This window comes from Gracilinanus agilis, chromosome 1 (genome assembly GCF_016433145.1).
Source record: "Gracilinanus agilis isolate LMUSP501 chromosome 1, AgileGrace, whole genome shotgun sequence".
Taxonomy (NCBI): domain Eukaryota; kingdom Metazoa; phylum Chordata; class Mammalia; order Didelphimorphia; family Didelphidae; genus Gracilinanus; species Gracilinanus agilis.
The window spans coordinates 126,145,868-126,168,187 of NC_058130.1; the positions used below are offsets into that span (position 1 = coordinate 126,145,868).

The following is a 22,320-nucleotide window of genomic DNA, read 5'->3' on the forward strand; positions in this document are numbered from 1 at the left end:
TTTAAACCAATTGCTCTTTTCTCCCCCTTTTGGACAATATTCTTGGGATATATTTCTAGTAATATAATTATTAGCAACCAGTATAGATAATTTTTTAATATTTGCCCTGCTCTGACAGAATTTGTCCAAAATTCTATATGATATTGCAACACCATCAGCAATATGTATTTCCAGTTTTCCATGACTTAGCTAATATTGAGTTTTGTTATTTTAATTTTTTGTCATTGTAATGGGTGTGAGGTGGACTTTATTTGCATTACTTTGAGTATACAAAGAAATTAAGATCTTTTGATGGACAGGAAGTGTTATTTCTGTCTAGCACCCAGAACTTGCAAATAGATACTTACTCTATATTCATTGCATTGAATGTATTAGTTATTATTGAAATTGATAATTTTTTAATTAAAAAATTTATTTGTTCATTACATTAAAATTGTCAAGTATCTTCCTCCTCCCCCCATTTGGGAAGGCAACATTTGACAAAAGATATATGTATATATAAAACTGTATCTTGCTTATTCCTATTTATCAGCTCATTCTCTGGAGGTGGACATATACAAGTTATTCTGTAAACAATATTTCTTATTGTTTTGGTTTCTGTATATCATCTTTTGGTTTCTGCTCATTTCACTCTTTATAATTTCATGCCTTTCCATTTTTAAAAACTAAACTGCTTGTTATTGTTTTCAATTTTTATTGTCATGCAAAACATGCTTTCATATTGATCATTGTTGTAAGAGCAAATTTGTACATCACCAAACCCCCAAAATAAAATAAAAATACACTGATGTGAAAGACAACTCCAGCAGTTCTTTCTCTGGAGGCAGATGGCATTCCCCATCATAAGTCTTTCGGGATTCTCCCAGATTTTTGCATTGCCGACAGCCAAATTTTCAGAGATCATCATCATCCAATATTGCTGTTATTATGTACAATGTTCTCCTATTTTTCCTTATTTCACTCATTACCAACATGTACCACAATTTGTTCAGCCATTCCCCAGTTGATGACATTCCCTCAATTTCCAATTCTTTGCCACTACAAAAAGAGAAGATATAACTATTTTTGTACAAGTGGGTCCTTTCCCCTTTTTCATTATCTCTTTGGGATACAGACTCAGTAGTGGCATTACCAGATCAAAGAGTATGCTCAGTTTTATAGCCCTTTGGGTAGTGTTACAAACTGCCCTCTTGAATGGTTGGATCAGTTCACAACTTCACCAACAATGCATTGGTTTCCCAATTTTGCCATATCCCCTCCAACATTTACTTTAATGCCATATTGGCCAATCTGATATAGAATATTTTTTCATATGATTATTGATGACTTTGATTTTTTCATCTGAAAATTGCTTGTTCTTTTGACCATTTGTCAATTGAGGTTGCTTGTTATTTCTCATGGAGAAGTAATATTCCATTACAGTCATTTACCACAACTTGGTTAGCCACTCCGCAATGGATGGACATGCCCTCAATTTCTACTTCTTTGCCACCACAAAGAGAACTGCTATAAATATTTTTGGACATATAGGTTCTTTTTCATTTTCTCTGATCAGCTTAGGAAACAAACCTAATGGTGATAGAGTTGGGTAAAAAATTATATATAGTTTTATAATGTTTGGGCACAATTCCCATTCTCCAAAATGGTGGAATCAGTTCACAATTTCATCAAGGATGTATTTGTGTCTCCATCTTTTTATATCCCTCTCATTGTTTCTCATTTTGCCTTTTTATCAGTTTAACCAATCTTACACTTACCTATAATCATCCTCTAAATTTTTTCTTTCCTTTTAATCTTGATTACATTAGTTTTATTTGGACAAAATCTCTTAATCAAAATTATCCATTCTATATCTCACAGCGCTTTCTATCTCTTGTTTATTCATCTTCTCCAATCCATAAATCTGACAGGTAATATTTCCTGTTTTACTTTGCTTTATGATGTTTGCCTTTATGTCTAGGTCATGTATCTATTTTGATCATATCTTGAAAAATGGTGTAATATATAGCTATATCTAGTTTCTGCCAGACTGCTTTCCAATTTCCCCAACAATTTTAACCAAATAATGAATTTTTATCTCAATAGCTTGAATCTTTGCTTTTGTCAAACAGAAGGTTACTATAATCTTTTTCCATGGTTTGTTGTGTGTCTCTTCTATTCTTCTGATCTTTTCTATTTCTTAGCCAATGTCAGATAGTTTTGATAATTACTGCTTTATGTTACATTTTAAAATTTGCTATTGCTAGATCTCCTTCCTTTACATTTTTAATTAATTTCTTTGATAATCTTGACCTTTTGTTCTTCCAAACAAATTTTAAAATTATTTTTTCTAGACCAGTAAAATAATGTTTTGGCAATTTGATTGGGATGGCATTGAATAAGTAGATTAGTTTGGGTAGAATTATCATTTTAATTACATTGGGTCTACCTACCTTTAAATAATTAATATTAATTAAAATTAATAATTTTCAAGTGAATATATGTTAACAGGTATAGAGGGAAGAAAACTGGATTTGAAGTCAAAAGAAAACTGGATTTGAAGTCAAAAGATTTTGGTTTGAATTACTATGACTATGATATGCTATTTTTCACCTTACAATACTGGGAAAGTTACACATTATTTTGTTACTGGTTTCTTCATCTTAAAAATGAGGGGATCAAGCTAGTGCATGGGATCATAGATTTAGAATTAGAAGGACTTTAGAAGCCATTAAGACAAGCCCCCTTACTTTATAATTTCTAAAGTTCCTTCTAGTTCTCAATGCTATGACAATTTTGCTTTCCTCTTATATAAATTTTATATTTTCTTTGACCTTGGTAGTTCTTTATGAGTAAGTCTCTTAGGAAAAAATGTATTGTTTTTCTGACAAGTTAATCTTAGCAGAAAAATAAATTCTTTGATCTTTATGATTGTTTTTCTTTCCTTTTAAGATCACTTGTCCAGGTGTGTTTCTCCCAGAGAAGAAAGGACTTGTTCTTGGTGTTTGCATCTTTGGTCAATATAGGGAAACACAATGCTTTCCTGCTGTGTTCCCCCTGATGATTCACGAGGTTATGAAATTTGACAAGGTAAACTTTATTTTATTAGCTTGTTATCTCTTTGAGATATCTGAATAGGCCATAGTTCATATAAATTAATTATTTTGGAACTATGGTTGGGGGATTGGGAGAGGGTCTGGTTTTGTATCCCAAGTCGTCTTATTAAGTTATGTGCACTAGTTACTATTTTCTGGAATTTCTATTACATATTTTAACTAGAACATGCCTTGTTTCTCTGAATCACACTAAAGCATCATAGGTAATTAAATGATTGTTATAAAGGCAGTTATCCTTAAAAGAACTTTTTTAAACCTGGAAAAATTTTTTACAGGGTGGGGTAAGAATGTAAACAAATCAATTATCAAACATCTTGATGAAAATTGAGAGCCTGGACTATGAAAGACAAGACGTCTCATTTAGAGAGTCGAAGTTCTCATTTATGTAAAATTAAAGGAGGCAAGTCTGATTCTACTACATCATTGACTTTATATTACTGAATTCCAACTAATAACTTATAGATATTGAGCAGGAGTTGGCAGAATCTTCCAATAAAATTCTATATAGGGAGCCATGCCTCTATATGATTTTTTGGGGTCCTGAGCGGTGTGGTGGCATAGGATGGTTAAGGCAGGAGAAAGAAAATGAGAACAACTAGACTAGTGGTTAGCCCATGCTGTTCCGAATTCTGCGGGCATGGAAGTTTATTATATACTGATTTCAAGCAAAAAACACAAAGGAATCACAGTTGGTAAGGGGCAATAAATCGCGCATAATCCATTGAAGTCTAAAGAATACAGATGCAAAGACAAATGGTCAAATTCCAAACCCCAATTCAGCAGGGGATAATTCTGGGAGAGGAAATATCCCAGGGAGATGCTCACCAGTCAAATCCTAAAGGAGCCAGTTCTAATCTGAATATGCACTCTTATCTAATTAACATTTGTTAGGAAAGGAATCATTAACTCAGTAGATGCTGGTCTGCCACTTCAAAGCTCTCCAATAAGAATTCTAAGGAAGTTGGGGATCAAAGACTGAGTCAAAAGAGGAGCCTCAGATTTTTATCTTAGATGGCCCATTCTGTCTGTCCTGACATGCAGTGCAGAAAAATCATACACACAGTTTTACTTGTCAATGATTTTGTAATGGGATCCAGATAAAATATCTGTTACAGACTCTGTTTCTTGAAATGACTCCTAATAGCCTCTTGGAGGGATCAAGTTGATTTTGGATTAACCTACCTGCTGGTACCAGAGCTTTTCGGGGCTCAGGTGACCAGGACCAAACACAAAGACTGCCTCAGTCTGGATTGGTCATGTAGGGAATCCAGATAACAGGCCCTAAATTTGATCCTATTTCTCCAATGGCTTTAATACATCGAACGGCTTCCCACAGTTCTACTCCAGTGGTGCATCATGGTGTGGAGATGACCATGCATGCTCAAAGAAAATGCCACTCCAACTGCAAGCTTTGGCTTGACATGCTTGAACTTTGGGCCCATAGAGGCTCACTTTGGAAGGGCAGCTGCCCATCAGATGATAGCTTTGTGGCCAAGAGTACTGAAATCACAGACCCTTGCAATACTGAAACATTATTTCATAGAGTAAATCTTCTGGCACAGTAGCAAAGGAATGCATAGTTTTCTCAAATTAGTTTTAATGGTTTTAAGGATGTACTAAATGTTGGCTTTGACAAAGCCTTTAATTTTGTCTCATGTAATATGTTTTTTGGTGAGGGAGGAAGGATCTAGACTTCATAGTTCTTAAATGGATGCCCACTTAATATCACAGAGAATGATAATCATTGAAGCTTTTTTGCTTTGAGGCAAAAAATATGATTTTCTTCAGGAGAGATGGCCATCATATTTGATATTTTCACAGTGACAAAATGGTTAAGTTAAAGAAGTGGACAGAAACAAATATTGAAAGGGCAAGTATAATCTATTTGGACTCAGAATCCCAGGAGGAGGGACTTGATTGAAAACATCAAATTAAATGGACAGGAAACTGTAGATTTTAAAATTAATATTCAGTGCCGCCCAAGTATGATATTTATAAGGATTTATTAATATAAAATTAGAAAGCTAGAGTAATGAAGGGAAACAGTCTCTACTCACACCACGTGGCCACAAGCTGCTTGCCTCCCTCCAGCACAGTCTAGCTCACCTTCCTGTGCAAGAGAGAGCCCGTGGCCATGTCTCCCCAAATTAAATAGACCTGGAAACCCATGTACAATATGCAAAGCTTAAGGAATTGTGGGTAATACCAAAAGGGAGTTTGGGTAATGTAGTTTCAGGAGTACAAGATCTTCCAACTTTACATTCTCCACCCCCCCCCCCCCATCCTTTGGGAGACCAGTCTCCCTAATGGATCATGAAAACATAATCAAATTAAAATTTGCAATAATTCGGAGATAAAAGGGAAATAAAAGGGAGAAAGAACAAAACGAATTTTTGGTGCATTGACAAAAAGTCATTTAGGGGGCAGTCTCCTTTCTGGCATAAAAGCGTCCATTCAAAATAAATACATTCAACCTGCAACAAAGTTCAAGTTCACCATGTCTCGAAGTTCACTCTGGATCTTCTTGTGCAGTATGTGGTCTCTACAGGCATCTTCATGGCACCTTCTGGATTCTGGGAGGTAGTCCTCTATTCTAAATTAGGGACAAATGCAAGTCCAAATTCACAGCAATAGCATAGTCTCCCCTGAGGAGAATAATAATAGAATTTCCAATATCACAAAATCATAAATACCTTTGAAAAATATTGATGTCCAAATTAATATATTACATCAAAGTGGCTCCATGATCAAGGACCTACTATTGTGGGGGAATAATTCTGGGACTTCTCAGTTCCATTGAATTCTATTCTGTTGGCTTTTTGGTCTAGTGGATTCCTCCCCAAACCCCATTACCATCTAGGCTCTGTATTTGTCTATATTTCACTTTATTTATTGCTGTTGGTCCTTTCTTCCATATTTTTTTAAAGGTCATTGTATTTCTCTTTATCTTCTCATGCCTTTAGGTTCTTTCTCTTTTCTTATTTGTATGTAGGCTTTAGTATAATTAATTCTAATTCTTATTTGATCATTTCCTCTTCATCTGTTTGAGTATTGAATTTGGAGTCCAATACTGGGTTTAAGTCCTCCCTATACTTCTTACTGGTCATGTGACTGTAGACAAATTAATTATATTCTATGCCCAGAGCCTCAGTTTCCCTATCTGTAAAATGGGGACAATGTCCTTTGAACTATCCATCACAAAGAGTTGTTGTAAGGTTTAGAAAATAATGATGTATTTAAAGTAGTTTGTAAAACTTAAAGCACTATATAAATATCAGCTATTAATATTTTCTGCTTTCCCTATAATAATTTTTTGTTTACTTACTCCATGATCTTTTATATGCTTTAATTTATTTCCCTTTCTCTGTTGGGTTGATAATTATTTTACTTTTAAATAATCAGAAGTAAGCTCCCATTTCTGAAAGAGGATTGGATTTCCAGGGTCCTATAAATGTGGAGACACTGACAAAAATATTTTTGACATTCCTGGACTAAATTAATTTCAGCCCAGATTTCTACGACTATAACCTCAGTCTTTGTTTTTAAACTAAAAAATAAATTATTTTTACTATAGAAGCAAAAATCCCTTAAAGGGGAAGACTCAGAAACCTTCAGGATACGTCTTTGAGCCTTTTTTCTAAAACACAGAATTATTACTTTTACTGTTATCAGAGACTGAGTACTAAGTAGCTGCTTTAACCCATTATCTTGTTTTGAACTGGTTCCTTTTTAGGACTGTTAGTAGGGTACAGTGAATGAAGTGCCATATTGATATTTTGTATGTACTAATGCCCACCCCCCAACCCCATCTAGTTTGCATAAAATTTGAAAGTAACCTACGATTGCTGTTATTTTTCAGCATGTCAATATTTTTTTTCCTGAGAGATTTTCTTTTATAAGTGTAGCCTATGTTTAGTAATAGACTATATTCACACCAATATTTTCTGAGATAAAGGTATTCAATTAGGTCTTTAAATAGATACTTTTAGAACATTCATTTGCCAGTTAATAAGTTAATTTTCTTCTATTTGGTGTAAGAATTTATCTACTATGAGTGGGAACATAATAACTCATTTGTCTCTTCTCAACACAGTTATGCAAAATAATCCTTGTGAAGATTAATGAATTCTCTTACACAATAGCTATGGGTAGGCTTATAAGATGCTATCTTGGATACTTAGATACATTTCTTTTTATTTACTTTGATGTTAATCACCTTGATTGTGTTGTTGAACTACTGAGAGATGGATTTAAAGAACAACATGCATATAATTAAATCAATTATGATTTAAAGAAAAAGGAGTGGTAGGATGAATTGAAGCTGGGATGGGTGTTATCAAATAATGATTTTTCATTTAAACACAGGATATAGTACCACACCTCAGAACCCAGAAGCAGATTTTGAAATTCTTCTTTGTTTTGGATACAGTTGTTACATGATAGTTATTGCTGGCCCAACAGTGGATGGAACTTTTTTCAATCGTCTCTTAACTAGAGGGTATGCTATGTAGATGATGTATGTATATGATTACTTTCCCCACCTTCAAACAATTTGACAAGCTTCTGATTTTTTTAAACAGAAAACTTTATAGTCTTTTTACAAGAATTCTTAAAGACATGAAGAGCCAGCAGTTGAACTCACTATATAAGGAATGGGAAATGCCTTTTAAATTTTAATCAAATAAATATGTTGATGACTTTATTTTGAAATTCTGAAAAAGTTCTCTAAAATATAAGGCTATTTTAGGAGACAGCTGTGCCTCAGCTTTTTTTTTCAAGGCAAAGCTTCAATCTACTTTTTTCTTTCATTGTTCAGGTCCTTTTCATTAATAGTCTCATAAAATATTTTCTCCTTAAATTTTTCAAATAAGCAGAAGGAACTCTTCTGTAGCACTGGATCTTTTATAGAAAAATTCTTCATCTTTTCTGCTTTATGTGTAAGTAAACCTCTGTGTTGGGCAAGACATGATAACATGTTCTCAGGAACATTTATAGAGAACATTTGGACTGTATTTATATTTGTTTTGAAATTTTTTATTTTAAAACCTTTACTTTTTGTGTTAGAATTGCTATTTAAGAATCAGTTTCAAGGCAGAAGAGCGGAAAGGAGTAGGTAGTTGGGGTTAAGTGACTTGCTCAGGGTTACACAGCTAGGAAGTATTTGAGGCCAAATTTGAACTGAGGACCTTCCATCTCTAGGCCTGGCTCTATATCCACTGAGCCACCTAACTGCTTAAATCTATATTTGTAAAATCTATATTTATAAAGGGAAAGCATGCAGTAAAACCCATCATCTACATTTTCTTAAACTATTCAGTTTATTAAGGCAGAGTTGAATTTGGAGGATTGAATAATAAGTTATTACTTTAGCCTATATCCACTTTGCATCTGTGGCAAAGTTATAATGGCAGAATTAAATAATACTCTTTTGACTATTCTCTTTCTGAAATTGATGATGAAGTTAAGGGATTAGATGCCTGCCAGCCAAGCACCGAACCCTTCTCATTGGGCAGATTGGGCAATAATAATAATAAATAATTTTACAATTGCTTTCTTTCATGCAAAAATTTGTATCTTTTCTTATCTGGAGATATTGTACGACATGGGAACAAATTCATAGGGTGATCGTGATGGTCAAATGAAAGTATGTCTATATAATACTTTGCAAACTTTAAATGTCAATTTTTATTATTATTATTGCTAACCTGATTTTGTGGCTGTAGGGAATACTAGTATTGGGCACAGGGAAGACTTTAAAAAATTTCTTTTCCTTTGTTTTTAAGTATACTGAGTTGCATGGAAAAAATAGTCATAGGAATCAGGGATATTTAATGAATACCTATTATAAGCAGAACACTTTTTTAGATAAACTAATGAGGCTTTTGATTAGGTAGATTGTTATATTTGTGTCTGATCTGAGCTAGATCTGTTTTATCAAAAGGTAAGATTGGGTGGAGTTGAATTCTTAAAAGTATATGTTAGACTTAGTTTTCTAGTTCAGGCTTTCTTGACTGGATTCAAGATAATGATTCTTATAATAAAGTGAAAAATTAAAAAAACAGACACAACTTCAAAACCCAGTTGTGCTCACAGTGGTCTATTACTGCTTTTTGAATAATAAAATCTACAGTTCCGCAATTTAGCTTTTACTTATTTGCAAGAATATAATTTGTTATTTCAACGAATCCTTGACTATGAACACATTCTGTTTCTCTTTTTAGATATTTGTAACTGCACTTGATCCAGCCGCTGTAGCGGAGCTTCTAGAAAGTATGTACTATTAAAAATTTATCAAGAAAATATGTCAATTTACTAAAGTGAAATTTTGCAAACATATGAGTAACTTCTATCTAAAAGGAGATTCAACTTATATTTGTATTCAAATCTGTGGGAACAAAATCTGGCTTTTATTCTTGGGTTTCTTTTATGGAATCCTTTGTAAAAGATGAAATATTAATTCACTGGAATGAGATATTCCATTACATTCTTAGGTTATTTTTGTCTTAACTCTTTGGTGGTAGAGCCACTTATTGGTCTTTTTCCTCCTCTTATGCCTAGAGAAGCAATCTACAATTTGTAAGTGACCTGCTTGATATCAGATACTTTTTGCTTTTGGATAGTGGAGGGCAGGAGAATATAGACATAGGGTAAGAAGTGGGACAAGGAAGACTAAGGCTAGGCAGAGGGGAAAGCAAAGTAAAAGGTTAAAGTAGGCATAGAAATAGTTTCCTTAGAAGTTCCCAGGAACTTCCCAGGTGGAGTTTGGAATTTGGAGTCAGATGAGAAGTGAAGAGGAGGGGCATATACAGATGATAGAGGTTGGAACCAGTTTGTGATATGAAACCATGGAATTAGTAAGGAAACAGAAATTCAGTTGAGGAAAGGTAAGGCATGACAGTTCTGTCAAAGGCAGGTAAGAATCAAAAAGTCCAGAGAAGTCAGAGGAGAGAACAAATCGAGTTCAGATGCCCAGATATAAGTCCAACAATTTCAGAACCTAGAGGACAGACAAAGGACACCAAGGGGGAAGAGCCTGTGATTATGAGGCAAACTCTTTCCCAGTCACAAGTTTCTTAGGAATTTCCTGATGGCTCAGAAACCATTCCTAGGGCTTGGCCAAACAGAGATCTGCAAGGGAAAAAGTTGCATTTGACTGGAGGAAAATGTCCAACTGATCTACAGATAATGTAGAGACAACTGAAAATAGTGAGCTGATGTTAATGAATCAAGTTAGTCTTCTAAACATTGTCTAATAAATAAATATCTACTCTGCTCTGACCCTTCTCCCTCTTCTCAAATTAATTATTGTCCTCTTTTGGGCTTTCTGAAAGTCTTCAAATTTGGGACTAGTATTCAACAAATCTTTTTTTAAAAATGTAAATAAAACCCTTACCTTCAGCCTTGGAGTCAATACTGTGTATTGGCTCCAAGGCAGAAGAGTGGTAAGGGCTAGGCAATGGGGATCAACTGACTTGCCCAGGGTCACATGGCTGGGAAGTGTCTGATCCAGATTTGAACCTAGGACCTCACGTCTCTAGGCCTGACTCTCAATCCACTGAACTACCCAGTTGCCCCCTTCAATAAATCTTTTGCAGCTATGTTTTTAAAAAACAATATACTGTATGTTTTGAAAAATATAATTCTTTTCCCTTACCCTCAAAGTCTGGCCTCTAAAAGACATGACCCTGGATCCTCTCTGGATTAAGATGAGAAAGGAGGAGATTGGGATGGTTCCTGGAGGAAGGGAAAAAATCATAAGTACTCTAATGGAGCTTGTCCTCCTTTCTCCATATCCCAGAAAAACAAGAGGCTGATAGGACATAGGGAACTTAAATTCTGCCTAGATTTAGGTTGGACTCCAGTTCTGAGATGTAAGTTGAGTCAATGACAATTCAAAAAAGTGCTTAATAATTTATTGTTGTGTTGAATTAAAGAGACCCAATAGCCCCAGCATACTTAGGGATTTTAGAATCAAAATTTGAGAGTTGGAAGGAATCTCAAAGGCCGTGTAGTCTAATTCATGCCTGCACCTGACAAGTGTTTACCCAGAAACACATGAAGATTTCCAGTAATGAGGACCCTATAGAGGATGTTCAGAGTTGGAAAAATCTTTAAAGATTACTTCACCTGACCCTCTCATTTTGAAGTTTAGGTACTCTGCTTTCTACCCCCTCTAACCTACTTTACCAATTTTATTTTGCATCACTTCTCTTCATATAGTCTAAGTTCTAGCTAAATTAGATGATTGCTTATTCCTGGAGAATCAGTATCATATACTAAACTTGGAACCACTGGATCTGCGTTTGAAATCTAGCTCTGCTACATAAACTTGTGTGACTTTGGACAAGTCAACCTAAAATCTCCAGGCCTTAGTTTTTCCATTTGTAAAATAAAGGGCTTGGAATAGAAGACCTATGAGATTCCTTCTAGCTCTAGATCTGTAATCAAGCCCCTGACCATTTCCATAGATAATCCCCCATTCCTGAAATAAGCCCATCTCGTCTGTAGATGTTGTAATTTTTTTTTTTTAGAGGTAAGCTTCAAGCCACCTCCCTCATGAAACTTATTCTCCTAAGTGGCATACTTAGTTTTACAGATTTGATGTTCCTCTTATTAGACTGTAAGCTTCTTTCAGGGAGGGGTAGTGGTAGTGGTGGTGGTGAGGATGGTGAATAGTGGGGTTAGTTCCAGTTGTTTCTTCTTCAATATATCCTCAAGACCTATAAAAATAGCATTTCTCAAAATATTCATCTAATAAATGTTTTTTGAATTGAATTGGATTGTTAATTCACTTGCAGAAAGTCACATAGCTAGTTAATGGCATAGCCAAGATTAAAATTCAACTTTCTGGGTTCTTTTGAACCTTATTTCTTTACTCTCTTAATCACATCTTATTTATTACATCAAGAACTTGATCTGGAAAAGTCCCTTTCTTTTAAAATTACTATCACAAAAGATATCTGTTGACTGCCAGTTAGGTGGCAAATCAAAAAATACTTATTGAGCCTAAGTTTACCATGGGCTAGGTGCCTGACAAGATAAGAAGTTTAGAATTTTGTTGGGGGAGATAGTAGCTGTGCTCTTAGGATCATGATTTAGAGATGAGGAGAGCTTGGAGATTATCTAGTGAACTAGAAATGTTTAACCTAGATTCCTTTAACTTAAAAAAATTACATTTTAATAAATATTTTCCTATTGGGCTCATATGTTTTATTATTTTGAGAAGAGATCCATAGCCTTCACTAGACTTCTAAAGGAGTCTATGCCACACAAAAAAGATGAAGAACTCTTCATTCCGTAAGATTAAGATTAACATACAATAACTCCAAGCATTATATTTTATAAGATTTATTAATAATCACTTGAAGTAAAGGAATAAAATAGCCTGAGTAAAGAGCAGTTTCCCAGACTTTGAAAGTGGGAGAAGAGAGAGAGAGAGAGAGAAACACAGAGAGAAACACACACACACACACAGAGACAGAGGAGTTACCGAAACTTTATCTACAAAATGTAAGGACATAACGTGGGAACAAAAGAAGACTGGAAAACATAGTTCAAGGGTACAAAATCTAATTACACAATTCTAGTAATAAAAATAATAGCTAGCACTTTACATGTTATCTTATTTGATCCTTACAATAACCCTGTGAGGCAAATGATATTATCTTCATCTTACAGATGAGGAAATGAAGGCAGAGGTGAAATGACTTGCTCAAGGTCATAACAAATAGTAAGTGACCGAGATAAGAGTTGAATTCAAGAACTCCTGAGACTAAGTCCAACACTGTCCTCCATACCACTTGGCTCCCTCCAATCCCATCATTTTACATCAAATGAAACTGAGACTTAGAGAGGAGAAGAACCTATCCAAGATTGCCAAATGGTTCAGGTGTAAGGAAGAAAGCTTAGATTTAAACCAAGGTGTGAGGGCTATAAATACAATGGACTTTTCTGTCTCATTCTGCTACCTCTTGTAGGATAAGTGCCAATGAGGCATCTAGAGTGGAAGTGCCAAATTCGGATAAGGAAGGGATCAGTTTCATTGGCTAGAGGGAAGTCTTCCTAGAAAAAGTAGTATTGACTTGAACCTAGAAGGACAGGTAGCTTAAGCTTGTCCCTCAAGAATCTCCCTTGTCTTTTGTCAATGTAATGGAGTATTATTCACAGGAGAGTATAATATGGTAGAAAGAGCTTGGGACTTGGATTCAGAGCTGGATTTTGAATTATGGCTCTATTGCTAATTACTTGTGAACTCTTGGGCAAATTACTTAACCTCCATTGGCCTCAGTTTCCTCATCTGGAAAACAAGAAGGTTGGACTAGACCAGTGATTCCCAAAGTGGGTGCTATCGCCCCCTGGTGGGTGCTGCAGCGATCCAGAGAGGTGGTAATGGCCACACTTTTTTTGTATTATATTCTATTCTGAGTTCAATAAATAGTTTCATAATTTCCAGGGGGTGCTAAGTAATAATTTTTTTCTGGAAAGGGGGCGGTAGGCCAAAAAAGTTTGGGAACCACTAGTCTAGACCATGAGTTCTTAACCTGGTGTCTATTCTACTTTATGCTTTTACAGACACTATTCAGAGAAGAAGGGGTACATGGGCTTCACCAGACTGTCAAAGGGTTTTAGGATACAAAATCAACTGAGAATTCCTAGATTAGATGATCTCTGTACTCCCTTTTAATTCTAAATATATGATCAAATGATTTTAAAATATGTACTTATATAAATTGCTTTTATTGGCTTTTAATGGGACAACTTCTCTATTCTATTTTTAAAAGTCTTTGTCAAAAGTTCATCATTTGGGGGGCTGATAGGTGGGTCAGTAGATTGAGAGCCAGGCCGGGAGACAGGGGGTCCTGGGTTCAGAATTGATCTCAGATACTCCCTACCTGTGTGACCCTGGGCAAGTGACTTAACCCCCCCATTGCCTAGCTCTTACCACTCTTCTCCCTTAGGACCAATACACAGTACTAATTCTAAGGGGGATGGTAAGGGCTTAAAAAAAAGCCAATTGTTTGCAAATACAATTTTATATCTAGTTTGTGTATTTAGATAGGTAGCAATGCTTTTAGAAAGCCAAAATCACCCTGTGGTAATGGAAAAAAGTTTGTGCATTGAAATTTTAAGAGGAATTCAATTCAACCAACATTACTTAAGTATCTGCTCAGTGCAAGGCCAACCTAGTTAAATGGGAGATGGTGAGGGTCTGAAGTCTGATAGCAGTGGGGCTGAGGGGCCGGGAAAGGAATGAGGTACAGAGTTAAGATTCATATGAGGGACACAGGAAGGAAAAGGTGATATTTAAATGTCTTGTAATTGCAATTTGAAGAGGTAAAATTTTCCTGCATTAATTACATCAATTAGTGCTTTTTGAAAAATTAGAACACCACTTTTTAATATTTTGTCTATTTGTGTCCCTTGATTTATTGGATCCTGCAAGTCTCCTGAGTTTACAAAGGCTGTCAGTATTTCAAAAACAACGTCTGATCCAATGGGGTGGGATATTTGTGGGGGTGGTGCAGAAGGAACCTTTTTTGTTAGTGTTATAATTTTAAATATTGAAAGGATGATATATAATCTGAGATTTGAACATAGCAGTTACTGAACTATCCCTCCCATTTCTGTCTGATAGCAATTTTCTAAAGTACTGTGGTATTTTTTCTTACAGCTTACAGGATCAGGTTTGAACTAATACAGCTAATACATCCAGGTAATGTGATAAATATTTTCTAAATATGCTCATTTTATATTTAGAAGGATTTCGCTTGGCTTGAATACGAATCATTATTTTAAAATTGTGCTTGGCTATCCATATGTACATATAGATGTATTTCTATGTTCAACCTTTTTGTTTTTTAATACCCCTCTCATTCCAATCCTTCTCCGTCTTAAGGGGTTGATGTCATAAGCACACTAGTCTAATGTATAGACTAGTGTAAGGTTGGAATTTGGACTTTTAGCAAGTCAGTGAGATTTATAGCAAGCTAGTGGGATTTATAGCAGTTAGTAAATGCAAGGTTGGAATGCGGATTTATGGCAGTTAGAAAACCAGGACCCCCTCTGGGCCCCTTCCTGGAATGAGCTGCAGCCCCCTACCAGAACCAGAGATACCTTGTTATCTAATTTAGTGGCTTAAGTAAACATTCCCGAGGATCTATATAACTGCTGTAATCCTTCCCCCAAGCAGGGCTCTATTTGGGAGCTGTCCTCGCTGAGAGGGGGCTAGTAATAAAGGTGTCTCCTGTAAACTTGCATTGTCTCTGGATCTCCATTCTTGGGTCACGATTCCAAACCCTAACACTAGATTTTAATTATTTCTATTTTTAATCAAAGATTTACCTGCCTAGTTTCTAATTATTTTTTTAGCCTGATTTAATTGTTTTCAGGTCCTTTCCAATAAAATATAAACTTGGGACTTTTGTTTTTGTATAACTGTTGCAAAATAGAGTACCTTAAACATAGAAGGCAGTTAGTGCTTGTTGTATTGAATTCTTGGGTTTACTTATGGGTTTATTTATTTCCCAGGCATGTATTTAACTTTTATTTTATTTTATTTTAACATTAATTTAACATGTACTTAACTTGAAAGGAAACAAAAATTCCTACCTCTTTTGTCAGATACTTAGACTGGTGAAGAATTTTTGAGTCAGAAGGTACCTTAGAAGTCACCTTTTCTAACTCTGATTTTACAGATAAGGTTGCTGAAGTCCAAATTGCTGAAGTGACTTGTCCAAGGTCACTTAGCAAATAAAGTGTCAGAGCAAAGACAAAAAAACATATTTCTGGACTCTAGGTTTGTAGTCCATAACCACAATGCCTATTCATTTAGATTTCTCTTCATTGAGAAGTGATGGCTTTCTATCACCTAACCAGTCAACTAGGCACTAAGCTAGGTGATGGTCACACAAACACAAAACTAAAACAGCCTCTGCCCTTTATATTTTTCTTTAAAAAATTATACTTTATTTTAACATTCATTTAAATTTTTTTTAGTTCCAATTCTCTCCTTCTTGCCCCTCCCTTACCAGTGAGAAGGCAATACCATATAAATTATACATGTCAAGTAATGTAAAACATGTCCATATTAGCCATATTGCAAGAAAAATAAAGTTTAAAAATTATATTTCACTCAGATTCAATCTACACTTATTAGTTCTCTCTCAAAATGAATAGCATTTTTCATCATGAGCTCTTTGGAAATGTTTTAGTTCAATGTTTTGATGAGGGTAGCTAAGTCATTCACAATTCATCCTTACAATATTGCTGTTATTGAGTACAATGTGCTGTCTTTGCTCACTTCATTTTACATCAGTTCATGTAAATCTCAGGTTTTTCTGAACTTACTCCTCTTATCATTTCTTATAACACAATGGTATTCCATCACAATCTTATACCATAACTTGTTTAGCTATTCTCCAATTGATGGGTTGATTCTCTAGGATTCTTTAAGTATGCCATCATATCATCTGCCAGGAGTGATAGTTTTGTTTGCTTCTAGCTGATTCTCATTCCTTTAACTTCTTTTTCTTATCTTACAGCCATAACTGGACATCTTTGCCTCACCTCTGATTTTATTGAGAATGCTTCTAGTTTAATTTCCGTTACAGATAATGCTTGCTATTGGCTTTACATAGGTACTACTTATCATTTTAAGAAGGTCTCTATTTATTTCTGTGCTTTTTAGTGTATTTAATAGGAGTGGGTATTTTATTAAAAGCTTTTTCTGCATCTATTGATATGATAGCAATATATTTTTGTTTTTGATACGGTCAGCTATGTTTATAGCTATCCTAATATTAACCCAGCCCTGTAGTCCTCATGTAAATCTCACTTAATCATAGTATATTACCTTTATGATATATTGCTGTAATTGCCTTGTTAGCATTAAAAACATTTTTTAAATCAATATTCATTAGGGAACTTGGGCTGTAGTTTTCTTTTTCTATTTTTGCTCACCCTGGTTTAGATATCAAGACTATATTTGTGAGCTCGAAGGAATTAAGTAGGATTCTTTTTTTAAAAAAAATCTATTTTTATGGTCAGCTGGGTAGCTGGATAGAGAGCCAGACCTAGAGACGGGAGGTCCTAGGTTCAGACTGGCCTCAGACACTTCCCAGCTTTGTGACCCTGGGCAAGTCACTTGACCCCCATTGCCTAGCCCTTACCACTCTTCTGCCTTGGAGCCAATACACAGTATTGACTTCAAGACGGAAGGTAAGGGTTTAAAAAAATCTGTTTTTGTGTATCAAACTTTCTAAACTATGTCTATATAGCTCTTTAGTTTACCTTCTAATTTTAATGAATGTGCATATTTGGCTTTATATACACTTAATAATATACTTTTGTGCTCTTCAGTTACAATGACTTCATATACATATTTCCATGCACTGATACATTGGATTTGTTTTTCGTTTTTTAAAAAGTCCAATTAATTAATTAAGAATTTTTTCCCATGGTTACATGATTCATGTTCTTTCCCTTCCTCTCAGCAGGGGTCAGCAACCTTTTTGGCCGTGAGAGCCATAAACGCCACATTTTTTAAAATGTAATTTCATGAGAGCTGTACACTGCTCACAGTGTGCACTCCTGTAACAGTGCGCGCTCCTGTAACAACACCTGAAAAAAAATTGACTTTATGGTTCCTGCAGAAAGAGCCGTATCTACCTCAAAAGAGCCAGATATGGCTCTTTGATGACTTGTTCAATTTCTCTTTCTTATATAGGATTATTTAAGTATTCTATTTCTTCTGCTGTTAATGTAGCAATTCAGGTATACATTAATCTTGATATTATTTTAAGAGTGCTCACAAAATGACTCTTGTATTGCTTATGATTGATTTCTGTTACCTCGAGTTGAATTAAACCTCAACCTTGGCAAATACACTCTGGAAGACTAGTCAGTTATCTCAGTCTCCTTGCCTTACCTTCAATCAATCAGCATTTATATCAAGACCTTAGGCCACATGGATTCCTGATCTAGATGTTTGCTCTACCTGTTATTTCAGGTTCCAACAGTTTGTATCTCCTGATGATTATGTATGTATCAGACCACTTGGTTCTCCCCTTCCCCCCTATACGGTTGTAACCCCAATAAAAGTAGCATATGACAGTTGAGGATGAAGCTCTTGACTATCAGAGCTCTGAACCATCGAAGCTCTTGACCACCAGAGCTTACTCGCTGTCTGTCTACCTTATGCCAAAACTTTCTATGTCTTCGTGTCTTTATTCTCCCCCTATGTTCTCTTTCCACTAGTTTTTAACCTGCTACCCATTTTCACTCAGTTCTTGGTTCCCCTTTCTAAGTGTCCAACCCACTAGGAATCTTTGTGGAGCTGCTGGACGGCTTCAGTTAATCTAGGTAATTTATATTTTTGTAAATATTCATCTATATCACCTAGATTGCAATATTTATTGCCATATAATTGGGCAAAATAGTTCTTAATAATTACTTTAATTTCCTCTTCATTAGAGGTGAGGTCAACCTTTTCATCTTTGGTACTATTAATTTGGTTTTCTTCTTTCCTTTTTTTTTTAATTAGATTAACCAGTACTTTATTTATTTGTTTTTTTCAAAGTATTAGCTTCTAGCCTTATTTATTAATTCAATAGTTCTTTCACTTTCAATTTTATTGATTTTTCCTTTAATTTTTTAGGATTTCTAATTTAGTTTTCATATGGGGATTTTTAATTTGTTCTCCTTCTAGTTTTTTAATTTGCCTGCCCAAATCATTGACCTCTTCCCTCCCTGATTTGTTAATATATGCACTCAGCAATATAAATCCCACCCTGAGTACTGCTTTGGCTGCATCTCATAGATTTTTGATATGGCATCTCTTCATTGTTATTCTTTTCAATGAAATTATTAATTGTTTCTATGATTTGTTCTTTAACCAACTAATTTTGGAGAATTATATTATTTAATTTCTAATTAATTTTTGATTTGCCTCTCCATGTTCCCATACTAATTACTATTTTTATTGCATTATGATCTGAAAAGTTTACATTTATTATTTCTGCTTTTTTTGCATTTGTTTGCAATGTTTTTATGCCCTAGTACATAGTCAATCTTTGTTAATTGTGAACATGTGTTGCTAAAAAGAATGTGTATTCCTTTTTGTCTCTATTTTTCTCCACATATCTATTAACTCTAATTTTTCTAAGATTTCATTCACATCTCTTATGTCTTATTTATTTTTTGGTTTTATTAATCTAGATATGATATAGGAAGTTTCAGGTCTCCCACTAGTATAGTTTCACCATCTATTTCCTCCTTAGCTCCAATAGTTTCTCCTTTATATTATGGATGCTATGCCATTTAGTGCATACAGGTTGAGTACTGATATTTCTTCATTGTCTATATTACCTTTTATCAGGATGTAATTACCTTTCCTATCTCTTTTAAAGAGATCTATTTTTACTTTGGCTTTGTCAGATATGAATAGATTTTACTCCATCCTCTTACCTTTACCCTGTGTGTGTCTACCTGCCTCATGTGTATTTCTTGTAGACAACATATGGTAGGATTTTGGTTTCTAATCCACTCTGCTATTTGCTTCTGTTTTATGTGTGAGTTCATCCCATTCACATTCAGAGTTATAATTACTGCCTGTGTATTCCCCATCATTTTGATTTCCTCTACTAGTCTGTCTTTTCGTCTTTTACTATTTCCTTCTACACCAGTGTTTTGTTTTAATCAGTCCCCCTAATCCCCATTCTTATTTTACTTCCCTTTCCACCCCCTCCCTTCTTATTCCCCTATTATATTTTTAGGGCCTATTAAATTCCTTATCCCCCTCTCTTTCAGTACTCCCTGCCCCACTTCCTGCCTTTCTCCTCTCAACTTTCCTCTAGGGTAAGATAGAATTCGATTCGCCAAGGGATCTAGATTCTATTTCCTCTCAGGTTTGATTCCACTGAGAGTAAGGTTTAAATGTTACCTATTAATACTTTCTTCCTCTCTTTCTTATAATAGTATTCTTCCCTTCCCCCTCCCATGTGCCTCTTTATGTGATATAATTTATCTTATTTTTCTTCTTCTTTCAAATTTTTCTTGTTGCCATCTTCTATTCCCACCCCTTTTTTTAACATATCATTTTTAAACCACTTAGTACCCCATCCTGTCAGAACTTTTCATAACTGTCCCTTTACCATTAGCATCTCTGCTTGATTTCCATTCTAGGAATATCTTTCTTTCCCCCAAATCCTCAGGATTACCTGAAATTTCATCACTATATAGATTGACTAAGTTTGGGATATTTAATACCTTATCAATTTAATTGCCTTTCCTCTTTCATTGGAGGACTGGTGGACAGAGGAATAAAACTCCTTCCCCAAACTTCCATCATAGAGAGCTTTGAACTATCAGAACTTTTCAGACAACACATTTTTTCATCAAAAGCTTAACTTGTTTTTATTTCCACAGAACATTGTGTCCCCAAATATAGGGTACCCATTGGTAACCCTCCTTTCAGCTGCCTTTTCTGTGCATTTGCTCTTATTAGATTATCAATTCCTTGAGGATAGGCCTGACTTTTATTTATTTTTTATCCCCAGCACTTAGCACAGTGCTTAGTACATATTAGGAACTTAATAAATAGTTATTGAGTTGAAATGAATCAACTGCCAATTCTTGCCAATCCTAATTTTACCTCTCCTATATTTGTTCCCTTCTCTTCTACTCATATGGCCTGGACCCAAATTCATGCCCTATTCTTTAGATTTTTCCATATCCATACTCTCCTAAAAGATCTTGCTTCTAATCTTTTCTCTCTTTAATCTATCTTTAAGGATAGATAATGCCATCATTTTAAAGTCTAAGTCTGACCATACCACTTTCTTGTTCAAGATTTCCCAAATTCTCTCTAATATTAAAAATAATAATAGTAATAATATCTAGCAATTATATAGTGCTTCATAATTTACAAATACTATCTCTTTTCATTCTTATAACAACCCTGAGAAGCAGATGCTTTCATTATCATCCCCATTTTATAGATGAGGTAGCAGAGACAGAGGCTAAATGACATATTAGGGCCACTATCTGAGACAGGATCTGAACTAGTAAGGTCATATAATTATAAAATAAAAGAGATAGAATTCAATTCAAAATGTTTTGTCTTATTTTTTGAGTCCATTGTTTATTTTTCAAATAAGACATGAAGTCTACATAGAATTGGAATATATGATAATGGAAGCTCCATGAAAGCAGAGAGCTTTGTTTTTGTCTTAATATCCCCAGCTACTAGTGATGTCATACATGGAAGTTACTTAGTACATGTCTGTTGAGGTGAATTTCCAAGATTTGCCAGGTAAACTATTCTGTGTTCCCTTAATTTAGTTATAGTATCACTGTTCATATCTAAATCATATATGCACTTTGACTTTATCTTGGTATAGTGTGTGAGAGAGATACTGGTCTATATCTAGCTTCTGTCATACTGTTTCCCAATTTTCCCAGCAGTTTTTTTAAATGGTGAGTTCTTATTCTAATAGTTGGAATCTTTGAGTTTATCAAACATTAGGTTGCTAAGGTCCTTTGCTCCTATATATTGTGTATCTAATTTACTCTGTTGATCTACTATTCTATTCTTTAGCCAAAACCAGATTATCCTGATGATTGCTGCTTTATAGTATAGTTTGAGATCTGGTACAGCTAGACCTCCTTCCTTCACATTTTTTCATTAGTTCCCTTCATATTCTTGACCTTTTGTTCTTCCAGATGAATTCTGTAATTACTTTTTCTAGTTCTATAAAATAATTATTTGGTAGTTTGAATGGTATGGCATTAAATAAATAAATTCATTTTAGGTAGAACTGTCATTTTTTTATATTAATTTGGCCTACCTATCTCTTATAAATTTAAAGTCTCATTCATTTGGTCTTCTCTGGACCCTGTCAGTGACTCTGGTATGAGGTTTCTATGTCTAGGCATTTAGATGGCCTAATAGAATCTAGACTTCTAGATTTAGAGTAAGAATAGATCTTGGTTCAAATCTTCCTTTGCATTTAATTTGCTGTGTGATCGTAAGCAAGTTATTTCATTTCACTCAGTCTCAGTTTCCTCATCTGTAAAATGAGTATAATAAAAGGATCTATCTCAAAAGGGTTATCCTAAGGATCTCAACTGAAGTAGTATGCAAAGTGTTTTGCAAACCTCATCTCAAAAAACACATTTTGGGGCAAACTTATCTCTCTGCCCCTTATTCTCTATTTTGTATCTCCTG

General features: G+C 34.8%; 1 protein-coding gene across 1 annotated transcript in view; it reads left to right on the plus strand.

Annotated features, from left to right (window-relative positions):
• The window catches only part of SPATA6L (spermatogenesis associated 6 like), a 92,930-nt gene that overhangs the window by 6,513 nt on the left and 64,097 nt on the right, over positions 1-22,320 (plus strand). The window contains exons 2-4 of the mRNA XM_044657041.1: positions 2,932-3,069; positions 9,317-9,365; positions 14,767-14,808. Coding sequence (XP_044512976.1) covers positions 2,932-3,069; positions 9,317-9,365; positions 14,767-14,808 — 229 coding nt within the window. The remainder of the gene's footprint in view (positions 1-2,931; positions 3,070-9,316; positions 9,366-14,766; positions 14,809-22,320) is intronic.